General features: G+C 43.2%; 1 protein-coding gene across 1 annotated transcript in view; it reads right to left on the reverse strand.

Annotated features, from left to right (window-relative positions):
* The window catches only part of BCKDHB (branched chain keto acid dehydrogenase E1 subunit beta), a 301,882-nt gene that overhangs the window by 152,677 nt on the left and 131,524 nt on the right, over window positions 1–17,681 (reverse strand). The window contains exon 4 of the mRNA XM_077289825.1: window positions 14,513–14,646. Coding sequence (XP_077145940.1) covers window positions 14,513–14,646 — 134 coding nt within the window. The remainder of the gene's footprint in view (window positions 1–14,512; window positions 14,647–17,681) is intronic.

The following is a 17,681-nucleotide window of genomic DNA, read 5'->3' on the forward strand; positions in this document are numbered from 1 at the left end:
AGGCATTAAATAGTGTCTACGCGAACCATCAGAAGATGTTTGCACGATTCACTGGGCTACGAACCAGACATCCAGCTACAGGTGTCCATTGACCTAAGGCTACCACTCTCAAAAACTATAATAATGCAGAGCAAGATGGAAACGGAGGCTGGAATGGAGGTTATCATTTTCAGCAATGAATCCCAGTTTTGTCGTCTTGGATGCAATGATATATTGATTAGTACGGAGAACACGTGGGCAGCACCATGAAAAGGCCTTCACAAGGGAACGTGAAAGTGCTCCAGTAGCTGTATTCGAACACAACAATGCCAGGAAACATGTTGCTCATGCTTTTCAGAGCAGTCAGCATGGCCTAAACATGGTATCATGGCCTGATTTATCTCCCATTGAGCACATCTGCAAAGTCATTGATCAGCAACAGTAAAAAGAGCTGCCAGCAGCGGATCTTGATGATGTGCCCAAGTTTATTTAGCATGGCAGAACGTTCCTCAATCATTATTAAACTCAATCATAGTAGCATGCATAAGCTCTGCAAGCAGAAATACATTTACAAGCCTTGGCATGCTGAGCGAGTCGAGATGTTTGAATATTTTGTTTCCATGTTTGCATCATTTGCATGTCATTCACATATACATCGATCCTGTGATTTCATCAATTCACCAACTTATTCTTCTTGGTGTTGTAATTTTATAATGTTGAGAAGTGAGATATGGAGATTTTTTTAGTTTTTCTTTGTTAGATAGTATATTTTTACATACATGCAAAGTGATAGAGGTGGTGCCTTGCTGCATGAAACTATTCATTACAATCAACAAGGCCAAGACTATGTAAGAAAGTCTATATTTAAATATGTGAGCAGGGAGGATAGAATGTACATCATACGACGATATTTAAAATGTATATCATAATTGCCAAACATCCACAACGCAAAGGAAGCTCCTTAAAAAAAGGGAGACCTTCCGCACACGGGAAAAGTTTAGCAAATCTCCCAGAGCTGCCAAAAAGTCCCTAAAAGCAGTTCTTTGAAAGTTTTCTTGTGCATCATGCAGGGATACTCAGTCTTTAAACAGACACAGTGTAGGGAAAAAAAAGGGAAAAATGCTAAATTTGCTGAGAATTAGACATCTCATTAATGCTTGTGCCTGGAAGTGGCCAAGTATGATTCTATATAAGGTGCCAAGTGGGCTCTAAGCTGATCAGGTTCAATAGCTACAGAAACAGAAAGAGTTCCTTATTTTAATATATTGACTATGTCTTTTTACAAGTACATAATCTCCAATTCATTTAAAGTGGAACATACATGCTAAAAGAGGGACTGTACTTTTGAAATCAAAAGTATCATTATACTTCCCCATAAATAAAATATCTCCCTGAATAAATAATTGCTCCTCATGTTACTTCCTGAACAAAATATCCCCCCACACACACACTCACTGCTCCTCTAAAGAACTTCTCCATAATATTCCCCCACGCTGTCCGACTCAACAATGTCCACCCCCACACTGAGCTTCTCGATAACCACCCACAGTGCCCTATTCCATGATACTAGAGAGACTCAGCATGGGGAAGTATATTTCCACCCTCCCCACACTGAGCCTTTCAATATCCCCCTCCTCCACAGCGCTTCTCTCCATAATATACCCCCACCAGAGTCTCTCCATAATATCACCACACACGCACTGCCTAGCTCCAAAATATCACCCCAAACTGCCCCTTTCCACAATACTCACCACACTGCCCCTCTGCATAAAGTCACCTCCACCTCACTGCCCCTTGCTATTCTGTGTCCACTTTCAAAATCCAGCCCCCCATCCCAATAACGTGCCTTGGATGTAAACCCAAAACTCCCCTCTCCCCACCCAAAATGATTCCACATTATCTTGGCTCCTCCATGGAGTGCTTACAGGGGCCCAATGGCGTAGGGTAGACGCAAATACACTAGAATATAGGAAGAAGGGAGCGGCGTCTCCTAGACAGCTCCGTGGGCCTCACAACAGCCTTTTGGCGGGCCGCATGTTGTATAATGGTCTGTGTCACATCACATGTGCAGTCTATCTTGTTTGAGCAAGATGAATTTAGACTGATCAGAGTAGATGACAAGTTCAGAAGGCGGGGGGAGGGGAAAGAGGTTGATTACTATTTATTTATGCAAAAGTTTATTGAAAGCGCAGTAACTTCACAAAAAAGTCCCATACAAAAACAGGCTCAATATCCCAAAACCTTTTAATCATCAAAATGCATTACACACAAAAAAAAACTGTAGTAAATTTGCTTGTAAAATGTTAAGAATCACAGCTGAAAACTGTAATAAAATACAATATAAATCCTCTAATGTACTTTTGCATCTGTTTTATATTAACAACTAACCACAACGTTATAATCAGATATCAATTTCCTGTAAAACTTTGCTACTGTAATTAAGAAACCCCATGTCCATCATTACAGACTACATGGAGGGTACTCTAAGAAATTAAAGAAATAATAAAAGTTCGTTAATTTCACATAATAATCTCCAAACGCAACAACAACAAAAAATCTAATAACAGCATAAGCACGCAGGTAGAATTGAACAAATTGTAAATATCAGATCATTAAAAGTGTTGTAACTTGTAAGTTAAAACAATTTATCACCCATCCATTAGATAAAACCTATCAGTGGGGTCCAACTGTAAGGATTGGAGCAACAGTGCACAAGAGCAATCTACGCTCCCTCATTTCCCTATGGGGCGGATACTTGGATACAAGTTCCCCATTGCATATCTGCAGGTTATTAGCGTGTTTTTTCATGTGACAGAATCCTTTTAAGTTAGAAAACCATTAGTGGATGATGACTCCCAAGAAGGGAATATAGGAGTATAGAAATATTTCTGTAAATTACAAAAAAAAAACACTGTCGTTTTGCGTATTGTTGCATCTAGTTTGCTGAAACTTGCCTAGTTTTTAACAATACCTGTCAATTGCTTTCCCTAGGATACTTAAAAGTGGTTTTCCCATGAATAAACGTTATTTTAATGAACAGATTTTGGAATAAGAATAAGTTCCACAATTGGATGTGTTTAACAAAAATGTCCCTGTGCTGAGATAATCTTATAAGTGTGCCCCTGCTGTGTCCTGTGTAATGGCAGTCTCTGACTGTACAGGAAGATGGTCTGATCATACCACAGGAACATTTTTTAACACACATCTAATTGTGGAAGTTATTATTATTCCAAGATCTATCGATTAAATCAACTTTAAGTAAACTTTGTGAGACAACCCTTTAAGTAGCTTTAAAGAGTTGGATTTTAGTATTTTCCAGAACATAATAGAATATTTTGTCATCTTTGTATACCAATGCCACGCCATACATATTTTCATTGTCCAATCTGTCTTTTAGAGGGGTTGTTGCAAGTTCATAAATGGGTAAAATTACAAAGTGGTCATAAAAAAGGGACTTCATAATGTTCAGGATTTGCAACAAAGATATATTTTGAAGAATAAAGGAATTTTCAATTCAATAATACACAGCTCGTGGCTGGGACTACCAGGCATCCTGCATTCCCCGCGTGGCTGATTACTTAAGCAAGGAGAGCGAAAAACAAGCAGGATTTTTTATTTAGAGCCTGTTCGCGCCAATCTGAAGCTGATTGCTGGATACGACTAGCTTCAGTCATTCTCCACTCATCCCATCCTGCTGAAGATTCTGTACTGCCCAGGATAGAGCAGGAGGTCAAGAAAAGGGAGCGGTGCGCTTTTGAAGATGTTGCTGGTCAGGAACAACACTCTGCTACCTCCAACTGTCAAGACAATTACGCCAGTGGCTGAAAAGTGATGGACAAGGCCGTAGTGGTCTTTGCCACTAGGCCAGTTATTGGGGACCTCCTAGTGAGCGTATGATATAAACACCTCTAATTCCAATGTATGGAATATATACAGCTATGGCCGGAAGCGTTGGCACCCTTGAAATTGTTCCAGAAAATGAAGTACCGTATTTTTCCCTTTATAAGATGCACCTGATTATAAGACGCATCCCCCAAATTTGGTGAAGAAAAAGAGAAAAAAATATTATTATGTTAAATGGGGGTCTGTTTTATAATGCCAGTGTCAGTCTTACAAATCATATATATGTCCCTCATCCTGGTATCTATATACCCCCCATCCTGGCAGATAGCCCCCCTGTGCTGTTGGCACATTGCCCCCCTGTGCTGCTGGCACACTGTCCCCCTTCCCATCCTGGATATGGCTCCCGGTCACTATATGCCCCCCTGCTGGCACGCACATGTACTATATAATTGTCTAAGGGTCACTTCCGTCTTTCTGTCTGTCCTTCTGTCTCTGTCTGTCTGTCTGTCATGGATATTCATTGGTTGCGGCCTCTGTCTGTCATGGAAATCCAAGTCGCTGATTGGTCGCGGCAAAACGGCCACGACCAATCAGCGACGGGCACAGTCCGGCGGCAAAATGGCAGCTCCTTACTCCCCGCAGTCAGTGTCCTCTCCATACTCCCCCCTAGTCAGCGATCAAACAGGGTTAATGGCAGTGTTAGCAGACCGCGTTATGCCGCGGTGTAACGCACTCTGTTAACGCTGCTGTTAACCCTGTGTGACCAACTTTTTACTATTGATGCTGCCTATGCGGCATCAATAGTAAAAAGATCTAATGTTAAAAATAATTAAAAAAAATAAAAAATAGTTATATACTCACCGTCCGTCGGCCCCTCGGATCCAGAACAGGCCTTTCCTGCTCCTCGTGACGCTCCGGTGACCGCTCCATGCATTGCGGTCTCACGAGATGATGACATAGGGCTGTTCAATGTACTACGTGGGCTGTGCAATATACTACGTGGGCTGTGCAATATACTGCGTGGGCTGTGCAATATACTGCGTGGGCTGTGCAATATACTGCGTGGGCTGTGCAATATACTGCGTGGGCTGTGCAATATACTGCGTGGGCTGTGCAATATACTGCGTGGGCTGTGCAATATACTGCGTGGGCTGTGCAATAAACTGCGTGGGCTGTGCAATATACTGCGTGGGCTGTGCAATATACTGCGTTGGCTGTGCAATATACTGCGTGGGCTGTGCAATGTACTGCGTGGGCTGTGCAATATACTACGTGGGCTGTGCAATATACTACGTGGGCTGTGCAATATACTGCGTGGGCTGTGCAATATACTGTGTGGGCTGTGCAATATACTGCGTGGGCTGTGCAATATACTGCGTGGGCTGTGCAATATACTGCGTGGGCTGTGCAATATACTACGTGGGCTGTGCAATATACTGCGTGGGCTGTGCAATATACTGCGTGGGCTGTGCAATGTACTGCGTGGGCTGTGCAATATACTACGTGGGCTGTGCAATATACTACGTGAGCTGTGCAATGCACTACGTGAGCTGTGAAATGTACTACGTGGGCTGTGCAATATACTGCGTGGGCTGTGCAATATACTGCGTGGGCTGTGCAATATACTACGTGGCCTGTGTTATACACTATGTGGCCTGTGTTATGCACTATGTGGGCTGTGTTATACACTACGTGGGCTGTGTTATATACTGCGTGCGTGGGCTGTTATAAACTATGTGGCTGTGTTATATGCTATGTGGGCTGTTATACACTCCATGGACTGTGCTATATACTACGTGACTGTGCTATATACTCCATGGGCTGTGTTATATACTACGTGGCTGTGCTATATACTAGGTGGGCTGTGTTATATACTCCGTGGGCTGTGCTATATACTACGTGGCTGTGCAATATACTACGTGGCTGTGTAATATACGACGTGGGCTGTTATATACTACGTGGCTGTGCTATATACTACGTGGCCGGCCGCGAACAATCAGCGACAGGCGCAGTCCGGCCGCGAATTGGCACGGGATTTGAACCATGCTTCGCTAATTGGTCGCGGCCGGCCAAATCCTGTGTATTCAATATATTATTCTAAAATCTTCATAAATAAACTACACACATATTCTAGAATACCCGATGCGTTAGAATCGGGCTACCATCTAGTGATAAAATGAACACTTAACTCACCTTCTGATGATGGCTCCGAGCTCCCAGCTCCTCGGTTACGCTTCCTGTTTCCCGGGCATCAGATCATGTGACCTGGTCACTCAGTGATGACATCACTGTGCTGTGCCGATCACATGATCAGATGTCAGCACAGACACGGGAAGAGCCATGAGAGGAACTGGGAAGCACGGAGTCATCATCAGAAGGTGAATTAAGTGTTTGTTATTTTATCATGTGGCGTGCCAGCAGGGGGGCATATAGAGTGACCGGGGGGCATATCTATGATGGGAGGGGGGAGAGCACAGGCATATGCAATAAATGCCACACCCCTGTTAACCAACTGGGCGCGGCTTCAGCACTGAGGTGATGGACAGCAGTTGCAGTGAATATTACATAAGGCTAATGAGTGGGAGCAGGTGACCTACTGCTGTCTCTGCAGCCCGCAGCCAGCCCACTCCATCCCCTTGACACCACTCCAGAGCCGCCCCCCCCCTCTACAGCACAGCACACAGATTCGGATTATAAGATGTACCCGACACTTCCCCCAAAATTTTGGGGAACAAAAGTGCGTCTTATAATCTGAAAAGTATGGTATTTCTCCCAGAAAATTGCAATTACACGTTTTGTTAAAACAAATTTTTTTCCTTTGTAGGCACTGGAACATCACAAAAAAAGAGAGGAAATAAAAAGGCAAATTGGACATAATTTCACACAAACCCCCAAAATAGGCTGGACAAAATTGTTGGCACCCTTAACTTAATATTTGGTTGCACACCCTTTGGAATAAATAACTGCAATCAATCACTTCCTATAACGGTCAAAAAACTTCTTAGCCCTCACAACTGTAATCTTGGACCAGTCTTTTTTGCAAATTGCTTCAGGTCTCTCATATTTGAAGGGTGCCTATTCACCCAATTGCAATTTTGAGACCTCCCCAGCGTTTTGTTTCCATGCATTTCTGGGTGTTTCTTGACGTATGTTTGGGGTAATTTTCATGCTGAAACAACCCATGATCTAGGACGCAAACCCAGCTTTCTGACACCGGGCACTAGATTGCGACCAAAAATCCTTTGGTAATCTTCAGATTTCATGATGCCTTTGCACGATCAAGTCACACAGTGAAAGAGGCAGCAAATCTCCAAAATATTTGTGAACCACCACCATATTTGACTGCAGGTACTGTGTTATTTTCTTTGTGGGCCTCATTCGGTGTTCGGTAAACAATACAATGATATTCTTTACCAAAAAGCTCTATCTTGGTCTGATCTGTTCAAAAGATGCTTTCCCAGATGGATTTTGGCTTACTCATGTACATTCTGGCAAACTGCAGTCTATCTTTTTTATGTCTCTGTGACAGCAGTGGGGTCTCCATGGGTCTCCTGCCATAGCAATTCATTCAAGTGTCTAAGGATAGTTCGCAACGACAGCAATGCACCCTAAGCCTGCATGACATCTTTAATTTCTTTGGAACTTTTCAACCTTTCATACATTTTTCCCTGGTGTCCACGTCAACAGGAATTAGATATAGTGCCATGGGTTGTAAACTTTTTTTATTATGTTGCGCACCATGGACAAAGGAACATTAAGATCTCTGGAGATGGACTTGTAACCTTGAGATTGTCTACATATTTCAAGAATTTTGGTTCTCAAGTCCTCAGATAGTTAGCTTCCCTCTTTCTGTTCTCCATGCTGAGTGTGGCACACACAGACACACAATGCAAAGACTGAGTCAACTTCTACCGTTTTTTATCTGGTTTAAGGTCTGATTTTCAAATTACCCACACCTGTTACTTTCAATAGGTGAGTTTGAACAAGCGTCACATAATTTAAACTAAGTTGTTTATCCACATTTTTGGAAAGGTGCAAACAATTTTGTCCAACCCATTTTTAGGCGTTTTGTAAAATTATTGCCCAATTTGCCTTTTCTATTTTTTTTGTGTTGTTCCAATACACAAAAGAAATAAAACCGTATGTAATAAAACATGTGCAATTGCAATAATTTTCTGGGAGAAATACTTCATTTTGTGGAACAAATTAAAAAAATATAGTTACTTACCGATAACGGTATTTCTCTGAGCCCATGATGGCACCACGGAGAGGGGATCCGCCCAATAAGGACAGGAAACCTACAGATAAAAAGGCAGTACCTCTCTCCCATTTCAGTTGCTTACAGAGCATGAAGGGAATGTTAGGTGAATAATAAAAAAATATTCAACATTACTAAACTTTTTAGTAGAGATGTCGCATGACTATTTCTTGGGTAATAGCATAATTTCAAAACTAGTGTGCACATCCACATATGAAGGAAGGGAATGTACAGGTGCCGTCATGGGTTCAGATAAATACCGTTATCGGTAAGTAACTATATTTTTCTCTGTCCCCCATGACGGCACCATGGAGAGAATTGCAGAGACTGTACATTTAGGGAGGGACCACCGTTTCCAGAACCCTTTTCCCAAAGGTAAAGTCCGAAGAAGAGACTAGTTCCAACTGATAGTGCTTAAAGAATGTAGAGGGGGAAGACCAAGTAGCGGCTCTACATATCTGATAAATTGAAGCACCGGCTCTTTCTGCCCAGGAGGCTGCCACTGCTCTTGTTGCGTGAGCTCTAATTTTCTACGGGCGGACACCCACACTCGATGTATATGACATATTGATGGTGTCTGATCCATCTTGCTAATGTGCTTTTGGAGCCTTTTTTGCCCTTCCGAGAACCCTGAAAGCATACAAAAAGAGAGCTATCCTCCCTACACTCTCTGGTGGCCTCTAGGTAATGAATCAGGCATCTCCTAACTTCTAAGGTTTTTCCTTCTCATTCTTGGGGTTCGGGCAAAAGGAGGGAAGGGAAATCTGTGATCTGTGGAAACGAGAAGCTACTTTTGGAAGGTAGGATGGGTCTGTTTTGAGAACAACCCTATCATCCAAGATCTGTGTGAAAGGGGGGCTACCTGATAAAGCCTGAATGTCACTGACCCTGCTCGCTGAAGTGAGAGCAACCAATAGGGAGGTTTTGAGGGATAGGATTCTCAAGGTAGCATCCGCCAAGGGTTCGAAGGGAGATTTAGTTAGGGCTGTAAGGACTAAATTTAAATCCCATTGTGGAGAATTCTGCAAGGTTAGGGGTCTAGACCTAATGAACCTGGAAGCCCATTGATTCTTTGCTAGATCGTAATTGAACAAAGCCCCCAAGGCCACGACCTGGACTTTTAGGGTACTTGTGGCCAGACCTTGTTCCAACCCCTTCTGCAGGAACTCTAATATGGCTCTAAGAGGAACTCCCTCATTCACTTTAGAGCCTGAAGATGAAAGGAATTTTTTCCAGATTTTACCGTACTGTTTGGTGATTATCGGTTTCCTGCTTTGTAGAAGGGTTGATACCAGACCTGGCGAGAACCCTTTATCCCTTAGTAGCCCCCTTTCAAATTTCAGACAGTCATGTGTAAACTTGCTACCTGTGGGTGCGCTACTGGTCCCTAGGAGAGGAGATTTGGGAAATCCGGGAGTACCCAAGGGTCGGAGATGGACATCCTCCTTACCCATGAAAACCAAATCCTCTTTGGCCAGAAGGGGGCTATCAAGACTACCTGAGCTCTGTCCTTCTGTATTTTCCTCAGGACTGCTGGTATTAGCGTGATTGGGGGAAATGCATATGCTAGCCGATAGTTCCATGGAATCAGGAATGCATCTAACGCGACAGGGTTCCTTAATGGAGTTATGGAGCAGAAGGTGTCCATCTTCCAGTTCGGACTGTTTGCAAACAGATCTATGTCTGTGTCCCCCATCTTTCTGAGATTTGATTGAATACTGATTGGTTTAATTCCCATTCTCCTTGCCTCAAGCGAGACTGACTCAAGAAGTCTGCCCGGTAATTGTCTACCCCTTTTATATGAAGGGTCGTCAAGGACCCCAGGTTGTCCTCGGCTAGTTAGCAGATTGATTTTGTTACTTCCATTAGTGACTGGGATCGGGTACCCCCTTGGTGATTTAAAAAGGCTACCACTACCCAGTTGTCTGAGAATATCCTGACATGATGTGAGTGAAGGGAGTTCAGGAATCTTAAGAGTGCAAATTTCACTGCTAGTAGCTCTTTCATATTGGAAGATGCTGCTCTCAGGTCGTCTGACCAGACCCCCTGTGCTATAAGATCGTTCAGAGGATATGGAGGGGAGATCTCTTGCTCGAGACACCAACCCCACCATCTTTTGGATTTTTTCTAAGGGTAGACGACAATCCTGATGGACCGAATCTAGTGTGATGCCCAGATATTTCTATACCTGGCTTGGTACTAATTTGGATTTTGCCAGGTTCAGAAGCCAGCCCAACTTTTTTAAGGAACACATGACCTTCTCTAAGTGAGCTTTGCAATGTTGGGGGAAGTTGCCGATTACCAGGAAGTCGTCTAGATATGGGACGGTTAGGGTGTCTTGCTCTCTTAGGCGAGCAATTACATCCGCTACCAGTTTGGTGAACACTCAAGGTGCTATGGCCAGTCCAAAGGCAAGGGCTGCAAATTGGTAATGTTTTATTACCACCTTGATTTAGACTGCTACCCTGAGGAATTTTTGATAGTCTCTGTGCATGGGGACATGATAATATGCGTCCTTTAGATCTAGCACAGCCATAAAACAGTGGAAACAACATTTTCACTGATGTTTTTATTGTTTCCATTTTGAGTGGCTGCACTTTTAGGTGTTTGTTCAGACTCTTTAGGTGTATAATTGTCCGGTAGGACCCATCTGGCTTCTTTCTAAGGAAAAGGGGGAGAGTAAAACCCTTTTCCTCTTTCTTGGAGGGGAACCTCCAGAAGAACTTCCTTCACCCAACAGTCCCGTAACTTCTTGTTCTAAAGCTAGTTGCTCCTCTAGTGAGGATCTCCGAGATGTTATCAGGAAGGATGGTTGAGGGAGGGTGTGGAATTTGAGCTTTAGTCCCAGTTTTATTATGTCCAGTATCCAGGAACTGTTGGTTATTTTCTCCCAGGCTGAGAGAAAGAGGGACAACCTTCCCCCCACCTGGGGCAAGAGTTCATTGGGAGGGTTTTTTATTATCAGTGGAGCTTTTGCTGAACATGAACCCCTTCCTATTCATTTTGTCTTCCCATCTATATTGTGTTCTTGGTGGCTTTCTATGGATAAGCCTCTTACTCAGAAAGGGCTGCTTGTAGGATGGGTAAGAGAGGATAGGGAAGAACTTTTTCTTATCCCCCGCCTTATCCAGGATATCATCAAGGGTGGAACCAAATAGGAACTCTCCCACACAGGGAATGGTACATAGTTTTGATTTGGTCTGGAGATCCCCCAGCCAGCATTTAAGCAAAGGGCGCATCTAGCTGCATTAGAAAAGACTGCTGATCAGGCAGCAAGTTTGACAGAGTCCGTGGACGCATCCGCCAGGAAAGCTGCAGCCCCCCTCATTACTGGCAAAGTGTTCAACATAATGTCTTGAGATGTTTTCCCCTTAAGCTGGGATTCTAATTGATTCAGCCAGACCATTAGAGAACGGGATCTACAGGTGGTGGCAACTGCTGGTTTTAGCCCTCCCCCGGCTGCTTCCCATGAACCTTTCAGGAATGCATCTGCCTTTTTTATCCATGGGGTCTTTTAAGACTCCCATATCCTCAAACGGAAGGGCGAATTTTTTAGATGCCTTGGCGATGGCCAAGTCTAGTTTGGGTGCTTTTTCCCCAAAAAGAGCATGTCGGGTCCTCGAAGGGGTATTTTCTTTTGGGTGTAAGTAGGGCCTTTCTTACAGGTTTTTTTCCATTCCTTTTTAATCAAGGCCTGGATTTTCTCATTAAGCAGGAAGGCTATCCTTTTCTTCTGTTCAAGACCCCTGAACATAATATCTTGAATTGATTTTTTGGGGTGAGGATCAGTTAATCCCATGGTGTTCCTAACTGCCTTAAAGAGGCTATCTGTCTCCTCTAGCGGAAAGCAACTGCGACCCCCAATGGAAGATGAAGATAATGTTGATGATGAATTCGAGGTATCTGAATCCCCTTCTTCACTATCCGTCTCACTAGACCTAGATTCAGGGGACCCGTGTCTGGTCTTCCTTCACTTTTTACCTTCTTGAAGGGACCTAAAGGAGTCCTCCACCTGGGTTTTAATTAGTTATCTAAGTTCTGTTGCAAATCCCGGAAGCCCTTCACAGACTGTTTGTTCTATACATGAGCTGCAGAGTCTTTTTTCCCACGTGGAGGGCAAATCTTCCCTACAGAGCGCACAGATCCTGTGTTTGGATTTCCCTGAACTTTTCCTCCCCTGAAGAAAAGACAAAACAGAAAAGATAGGGCCCTGTTAGCTGCGAACTTTCACGAAGATCACTCACCACCTGACGGACCAATTAATACTGGTTGGGGATGATCCGTATCTGCTGTAGGATTTTCCCTGACACCGGACGCCATGCTGGAGCCTTTGCTGTGCTGGGATTCTGAGCATCCTTTCCCGGTGGTGTCATGTTGTTGGTGGTGGGAAGCCTCTTTCTCTTTCGCCTGGGGCTGTCGGTTTTGCTGCTGCTGCTGCTGAGGTGGTGATCTGGACTGTGGGGATTTCAACTCTGGCAGGTCCAGATCGCTCATGGTTCCTGGGGAACGCTGGCCGAGTTCCATTAGAAGCACCAGGCCAGAGCACTGTTCCCCTTTAATAGTGCTGTGACTGGATTACCCAGTCCTGCCCCACGCCAGTGCGCTATTATGCCCTGCCTGCTGACTGGTTACCCAGTCATGCCTTGCGCCTATTCGCGCCATCTCGCTTGCGCACTGTCCGGCTCCCAGAGGGGCTTTGCGGCGGCTTCCTGATTCCCGGAACCCTGGGAGACCTAGTGATGACAGCCTTCCTTCCGGGGGAGGCAGCTCCTGATGCTGCTTCCCCCCTTGCCAGGAGGGACCCCCATGGTGGCATGCTGCCAGCGATCTGTCACCTTGAAGAGGATTTTCGGGAGAGGCGGTCTCGTGGTCCTCTTCCCTACCGCCTCTCCCGCACACCCTACAGGCTCACTAGCCCCAGCGGTAACCACGCCAGTCGAAGCAGGGAACCCTCGCTGCCTGGATCGGTCTGTCTGGCTTCAGCATCCCACGATGATTCTAGGTAAGCTTTATGCTACTGCTGCAGGTTTCCTATCAAGGACAGGAAACCACACTGATGCGGGAGAGAGGTACCGCCTTTTTATCTGTGGGTTTCCTGTCCTTGATGGGTGGATCCCCTCTCCGTGGTGCAGTCATGGGGGACAGAGAAATTATTTATATTTACATATTTACATTATACGTGCAGTTAGTGTCGGACTGGGGTGCCATGTGCCCACCAGTAACACCGACTTTGGGGGAACCCACTTTTCACCTGTTCCATAATTGGGCCAGTCTGAGCCTACACACAGTATACATACATACAAATTCCCCAACAACAAAAGGAGCTAACTGCTACCACCAATTGTCTATACAGGTCGATTGGATACCTGTTGAAGTAGCATATTGCTTCTTGGGGGTGGGTTACAGAGAAAGTGGAATGGAGTTATTAAATTTTATATATTTAATCTGAAAAAGTAGTCAGCGTTTATAAAAATATATGAAGATGTTACAAAATTGACAAAACAGTACAGTATAAACAATTACATAAAATAAAAAGGATAAACAGAAGAAATGTGGCAGGGTTGTCTCTGGCTTTTTATGAAGGGGAGCTCTTCATTTTTGGAGAGGCAACAGACAGACCTACAGTAAACTGCATCTCTAAGGACTGAAAGTCTACACATTTGGTATTTGCTTTTATTAACACAAGTTACGCCCACATACTTTCCCTCCGGTGACTCACAAGAAATATGGCTCAGTGGTTTACAAATTATGGGATTCCCAAATTCTATGATATCTTCACCCATGGAGGTCCCAGGCAGGAGATATTACTGTGATGATTCCCACTATGATTTTCTCTTTATATAGATAGGAAACATGGCATGGATAGCATCATCCATATGTCAGTTATTTAATTTGAAGGTGTTCTGGTCAACTTCCAGCGAAGCAAGATTATGTGTTTCATTCGTCACAACTTCAAAAATATGACTTTCATATCTGTCATATCTATACCGCTCATAAAAACCTCAATGTTCATAATTTGAATGGAACAAAGAAGCTCACATCAGTGTGTCCGCAGTTCTCACACACATGCAGGCCAGGGACAAAAATCTTGCCCCCTCCGCATTCCTAGGTGTGCTGGGAATGGGGCTCACATCTGCTATCATTAGAGAATCTTCTTTTATTACCTGTTTGCAGAGGAGGGAGCTAGGGGTCTCAGCAGCAGTCATATAAACTTTAATAGATAGCCAACTGTGCTAGAGTATTTACTATGGTAACTAGGAGATGGCTTTTAGATTTGCAAATGTATATGTGACATTGCACTGCCCAAGTCAAAGCAGGGACCTAGGGGCTGGGAGTGGCACACTTCTGAAAGTTCTTATACAATTACCACAGCTTGGTACACATATTAAGATACGGTATGCCTTATGTATTCCATATAGTGGATGTACGAACCTGATCAAATGCTGGATATATGTAGTCTGCAAACTGGATCTCAGCAATAGAGGTAGCGCCAGCAACTGCAACTCCAATGCCAAATCCAACAATTCCCTGTTCACACAAGGGGGTGTTGAAAACTCTGTCATTACCTGGAAAACAAATTCAACAATTGGCAAGTTACCTATTGAAGTGATTTGTTAAGTTGTAAATTAATTGAAATATGAATCACTGCTGGCAGGAGGAAAACCAAAGCTGACAAGTCATACACAAATCAAGTGACAAACATTGCGGCTATTATCGGCAGGCCTAATAAATAGCACAGTGCCGGTAAGGACTGACACTTTCTATTATATGGCACTTAGCAGCCCACTAGGAAAGGGAATCCAGGCATTCATTCCATGGCACATGATGAGCGAGAGTGTACGAGTCAGCATATATAACTCGAAAACTAAAATACATGGTACAGTCTTTGTAATTACATTCTAAACAGCTGTATGGATTACAATTATTGCCTAGTATTAACTAAGCATTAATAAAACACAAAATAAAACATTATAACATATACAATGGGGGAAATAAGTATTTGATCTTTGCTGATTTTGTAAGCTTGCCCACTGACAAACACATGAACAGTCTATAATTTTAAGGGGAGGTTAATTTTAACATTGAGAGATAGAATATCAAAAACAAAATCCAGAAAATTACACAGTATAAATTATATAAATGTATTTGCATTTTGCAGTGAGAAATAAGTATTTGATCCCTCTGGCAAACAAGACTTAATACTTGGTGGCAAAACCCTTGTTGGCAAGCACTGCAGTCTGACGTTTTTTGTAGTGGATGATGAGGTTTGCACACATGTCAGGAGGAATTTTGTTCCACTCCTCTTTGCAGACCATCTCTAAATCATTACCTTAATGTGCTTCTTTTTGATCCATTCCTTTCTTGCCTTAGCCACATGTTTTGGGTCATTGCCTTGCTGGAAGACCCAGCCACGACCCATTTTTAATGTCTGGCAGAGGGAAGGAGGTTGTCATTCAGGATTTTACGGTACTTGGCTCCATTCATTCTCCCATTGATGCAATGAAGTAGTCCTGTGTCCTTAGCAGAAAAACACCCCCAAAACATGTTTCCACCTCTATGCCTGACAGGGAGGATGATGTTCTTTGGGTCATAGGCAGAATTTCTCTTCCTCCAAACACGGCAAGTTGAGTTAATGCCAAAGACCTCAATTTTTGTCTCATCTCACGGCACCTTCTCCCAATCACTCACAGAATTATCCAGGTATTAGTTGGAAAACTTCAGGTGGGCCTGCACATCTGCCTTCTTGAGCAGGGGGACCTTGCGGGCACTGCAGGATATTAAACCTTTAAGGTGTAATGTGTTACCAATGGTTTTCTTGGTGACTGTGGTCTCAGCTGCCTTGAGATCATTAACAAGTTCCTCCGTGTGGTTTTAGGCTGATCTCTCACCTTCCTCATGATCAAGCATACCCCCAAGGAGGTGACATTTTGCAGGGTGCCCCAGATTGATGTCGATTCACAGTCATTTTGTCATTCTTCCATTTTCTTACTATTGCACCAACAGTTATCTCCTTCTCACCCAGCGTCTTAATTATGGTTTTGTAGCCCATTCCAGCTTTGTGCAGGTCTATGATCTTGTCTCTGACATCCTTCTTAAACTCTATGGTATTGCCCATGTTGTAGAGGTTAGAGTCTGACTGATTATTTGAGTCTGTGGACAGGAGTCTTTTATAAAGGTGACTATGTAAGACAGCTGTCTTTAATGCAGGTAAGGAGTTGATTAGGAGCATCTAACTGGTCTGTAGGAGCCAGAACACTCAATGGTTGGTAGGGGATCAAATACTTATTTCTCACTGCAAAATGCAAATACATTTGTATAATTTATACAATGGGATTTTCTGGATTTTATTTTTGATATTCTATCTCTCAATATTAAAATTAACCTACCCATAAAATTATAGACATGTCTTTGTCAGTGGGCAAACTTACAAAATCAGCAAGTGATAATATACTTATTTCCTCCACTGTATATTATATATCAGTGGTCCTCAACCTTTTTTTTTTACCTTGAGAGTCTCAATGCGCTCTGAGAGATGGTTGCGAGCCATAATCTGTGCAAAGAAATTATAACAGCCTTATTGCAACCAATAACAGAAAACTAGTTATTAAAGGGTTATCATTGGTCATTGGAGGGTTGTTCTAGATAATGTGGATCAGAGGGAGAGTGTATCTACAATTCTTATTTATGCTATATTTATATAGCCCTTGTAAAAATTGTGTCAGTCACATCAACAAATCTAGAAATAGACAGGCATTCTCCACTATTTACAGTCCTGCTCATCATTACTGGCACCCATGACGTTTAAGTGCATGATGTGGAAAATCTCTTGAAAAAAGTGAACAAAGTGACACAGTTTTTTGTATAGAGCACTTGTGTTAAATACAAAAGAGCAAATGATAAACAACGTAAAATTAAAAAAAAACATTGGGAGGAATAAACAGAAAAAAATAAAGCTGGATATGACACGGGTATTGGCACCCTTTATATTAAATTAGTATGGAAACTCATTTTGACCCACTTGTGGTAAATCACAACTGAGAATCACGTTTGATTAATTGACGGTACCAATGTGACATGATTTAGCCAATGAATGATGATTTCAGTGTTTTAAAAAGCCACATCGTAGGCTCTGTTCCTTTGTCACAATAGTGAAACCAAAGGAGCTGTCTGAGGACATCAGAACTGCGATTGTTGGCAAACACAAGACTTCCAAAGGCATTTGCATCCCACTTTCATCAGTGTACAACGTTAGAAAGAAGTTTGCCAAGCAAATAACCATCAAGAACCTCACTGGACGTGGGGGAAAGAGGAATATTGAAAAGAGAGGTCTTCGAAGGTTGGTGCGCATGGTGGAAAAAACACCAAGTCAAGCATCCAAAGACCTGAAGGCCAACCTGGAACACTCTGGGGTAATGGTTTCCACAAGTACCGTACGACGCACACTAAACCAAACAGAGCTTTATGGGCGAAAGCCAAGGAAGACACCACTACTGAAAAAAAAAAGACAAAAAAACAACTGATCTTTGACAAAAAGAGTACCTTGCGAAATTACAACCCTTCTGGTAAAATGTTTTGTGGTCAGATGAAACAAAAACAGAGC

Source organism: Ranitomeya variabilis, chromosome 2 (genome assembly GCF_051348905.1).
Source record: "Ranitomeya variabilis isolate aRanVar5 chromosome 2, aRanVar5.hap1, whole genome shotgun sequence".
Classification (NCBI taxonomy): domain Eukaryota; kingdom Metazoa; phylum Chordata; class Amphibia; order Anura; family Dendrobatidae; genus Ranitomeya; species Ranitomeya variabilis.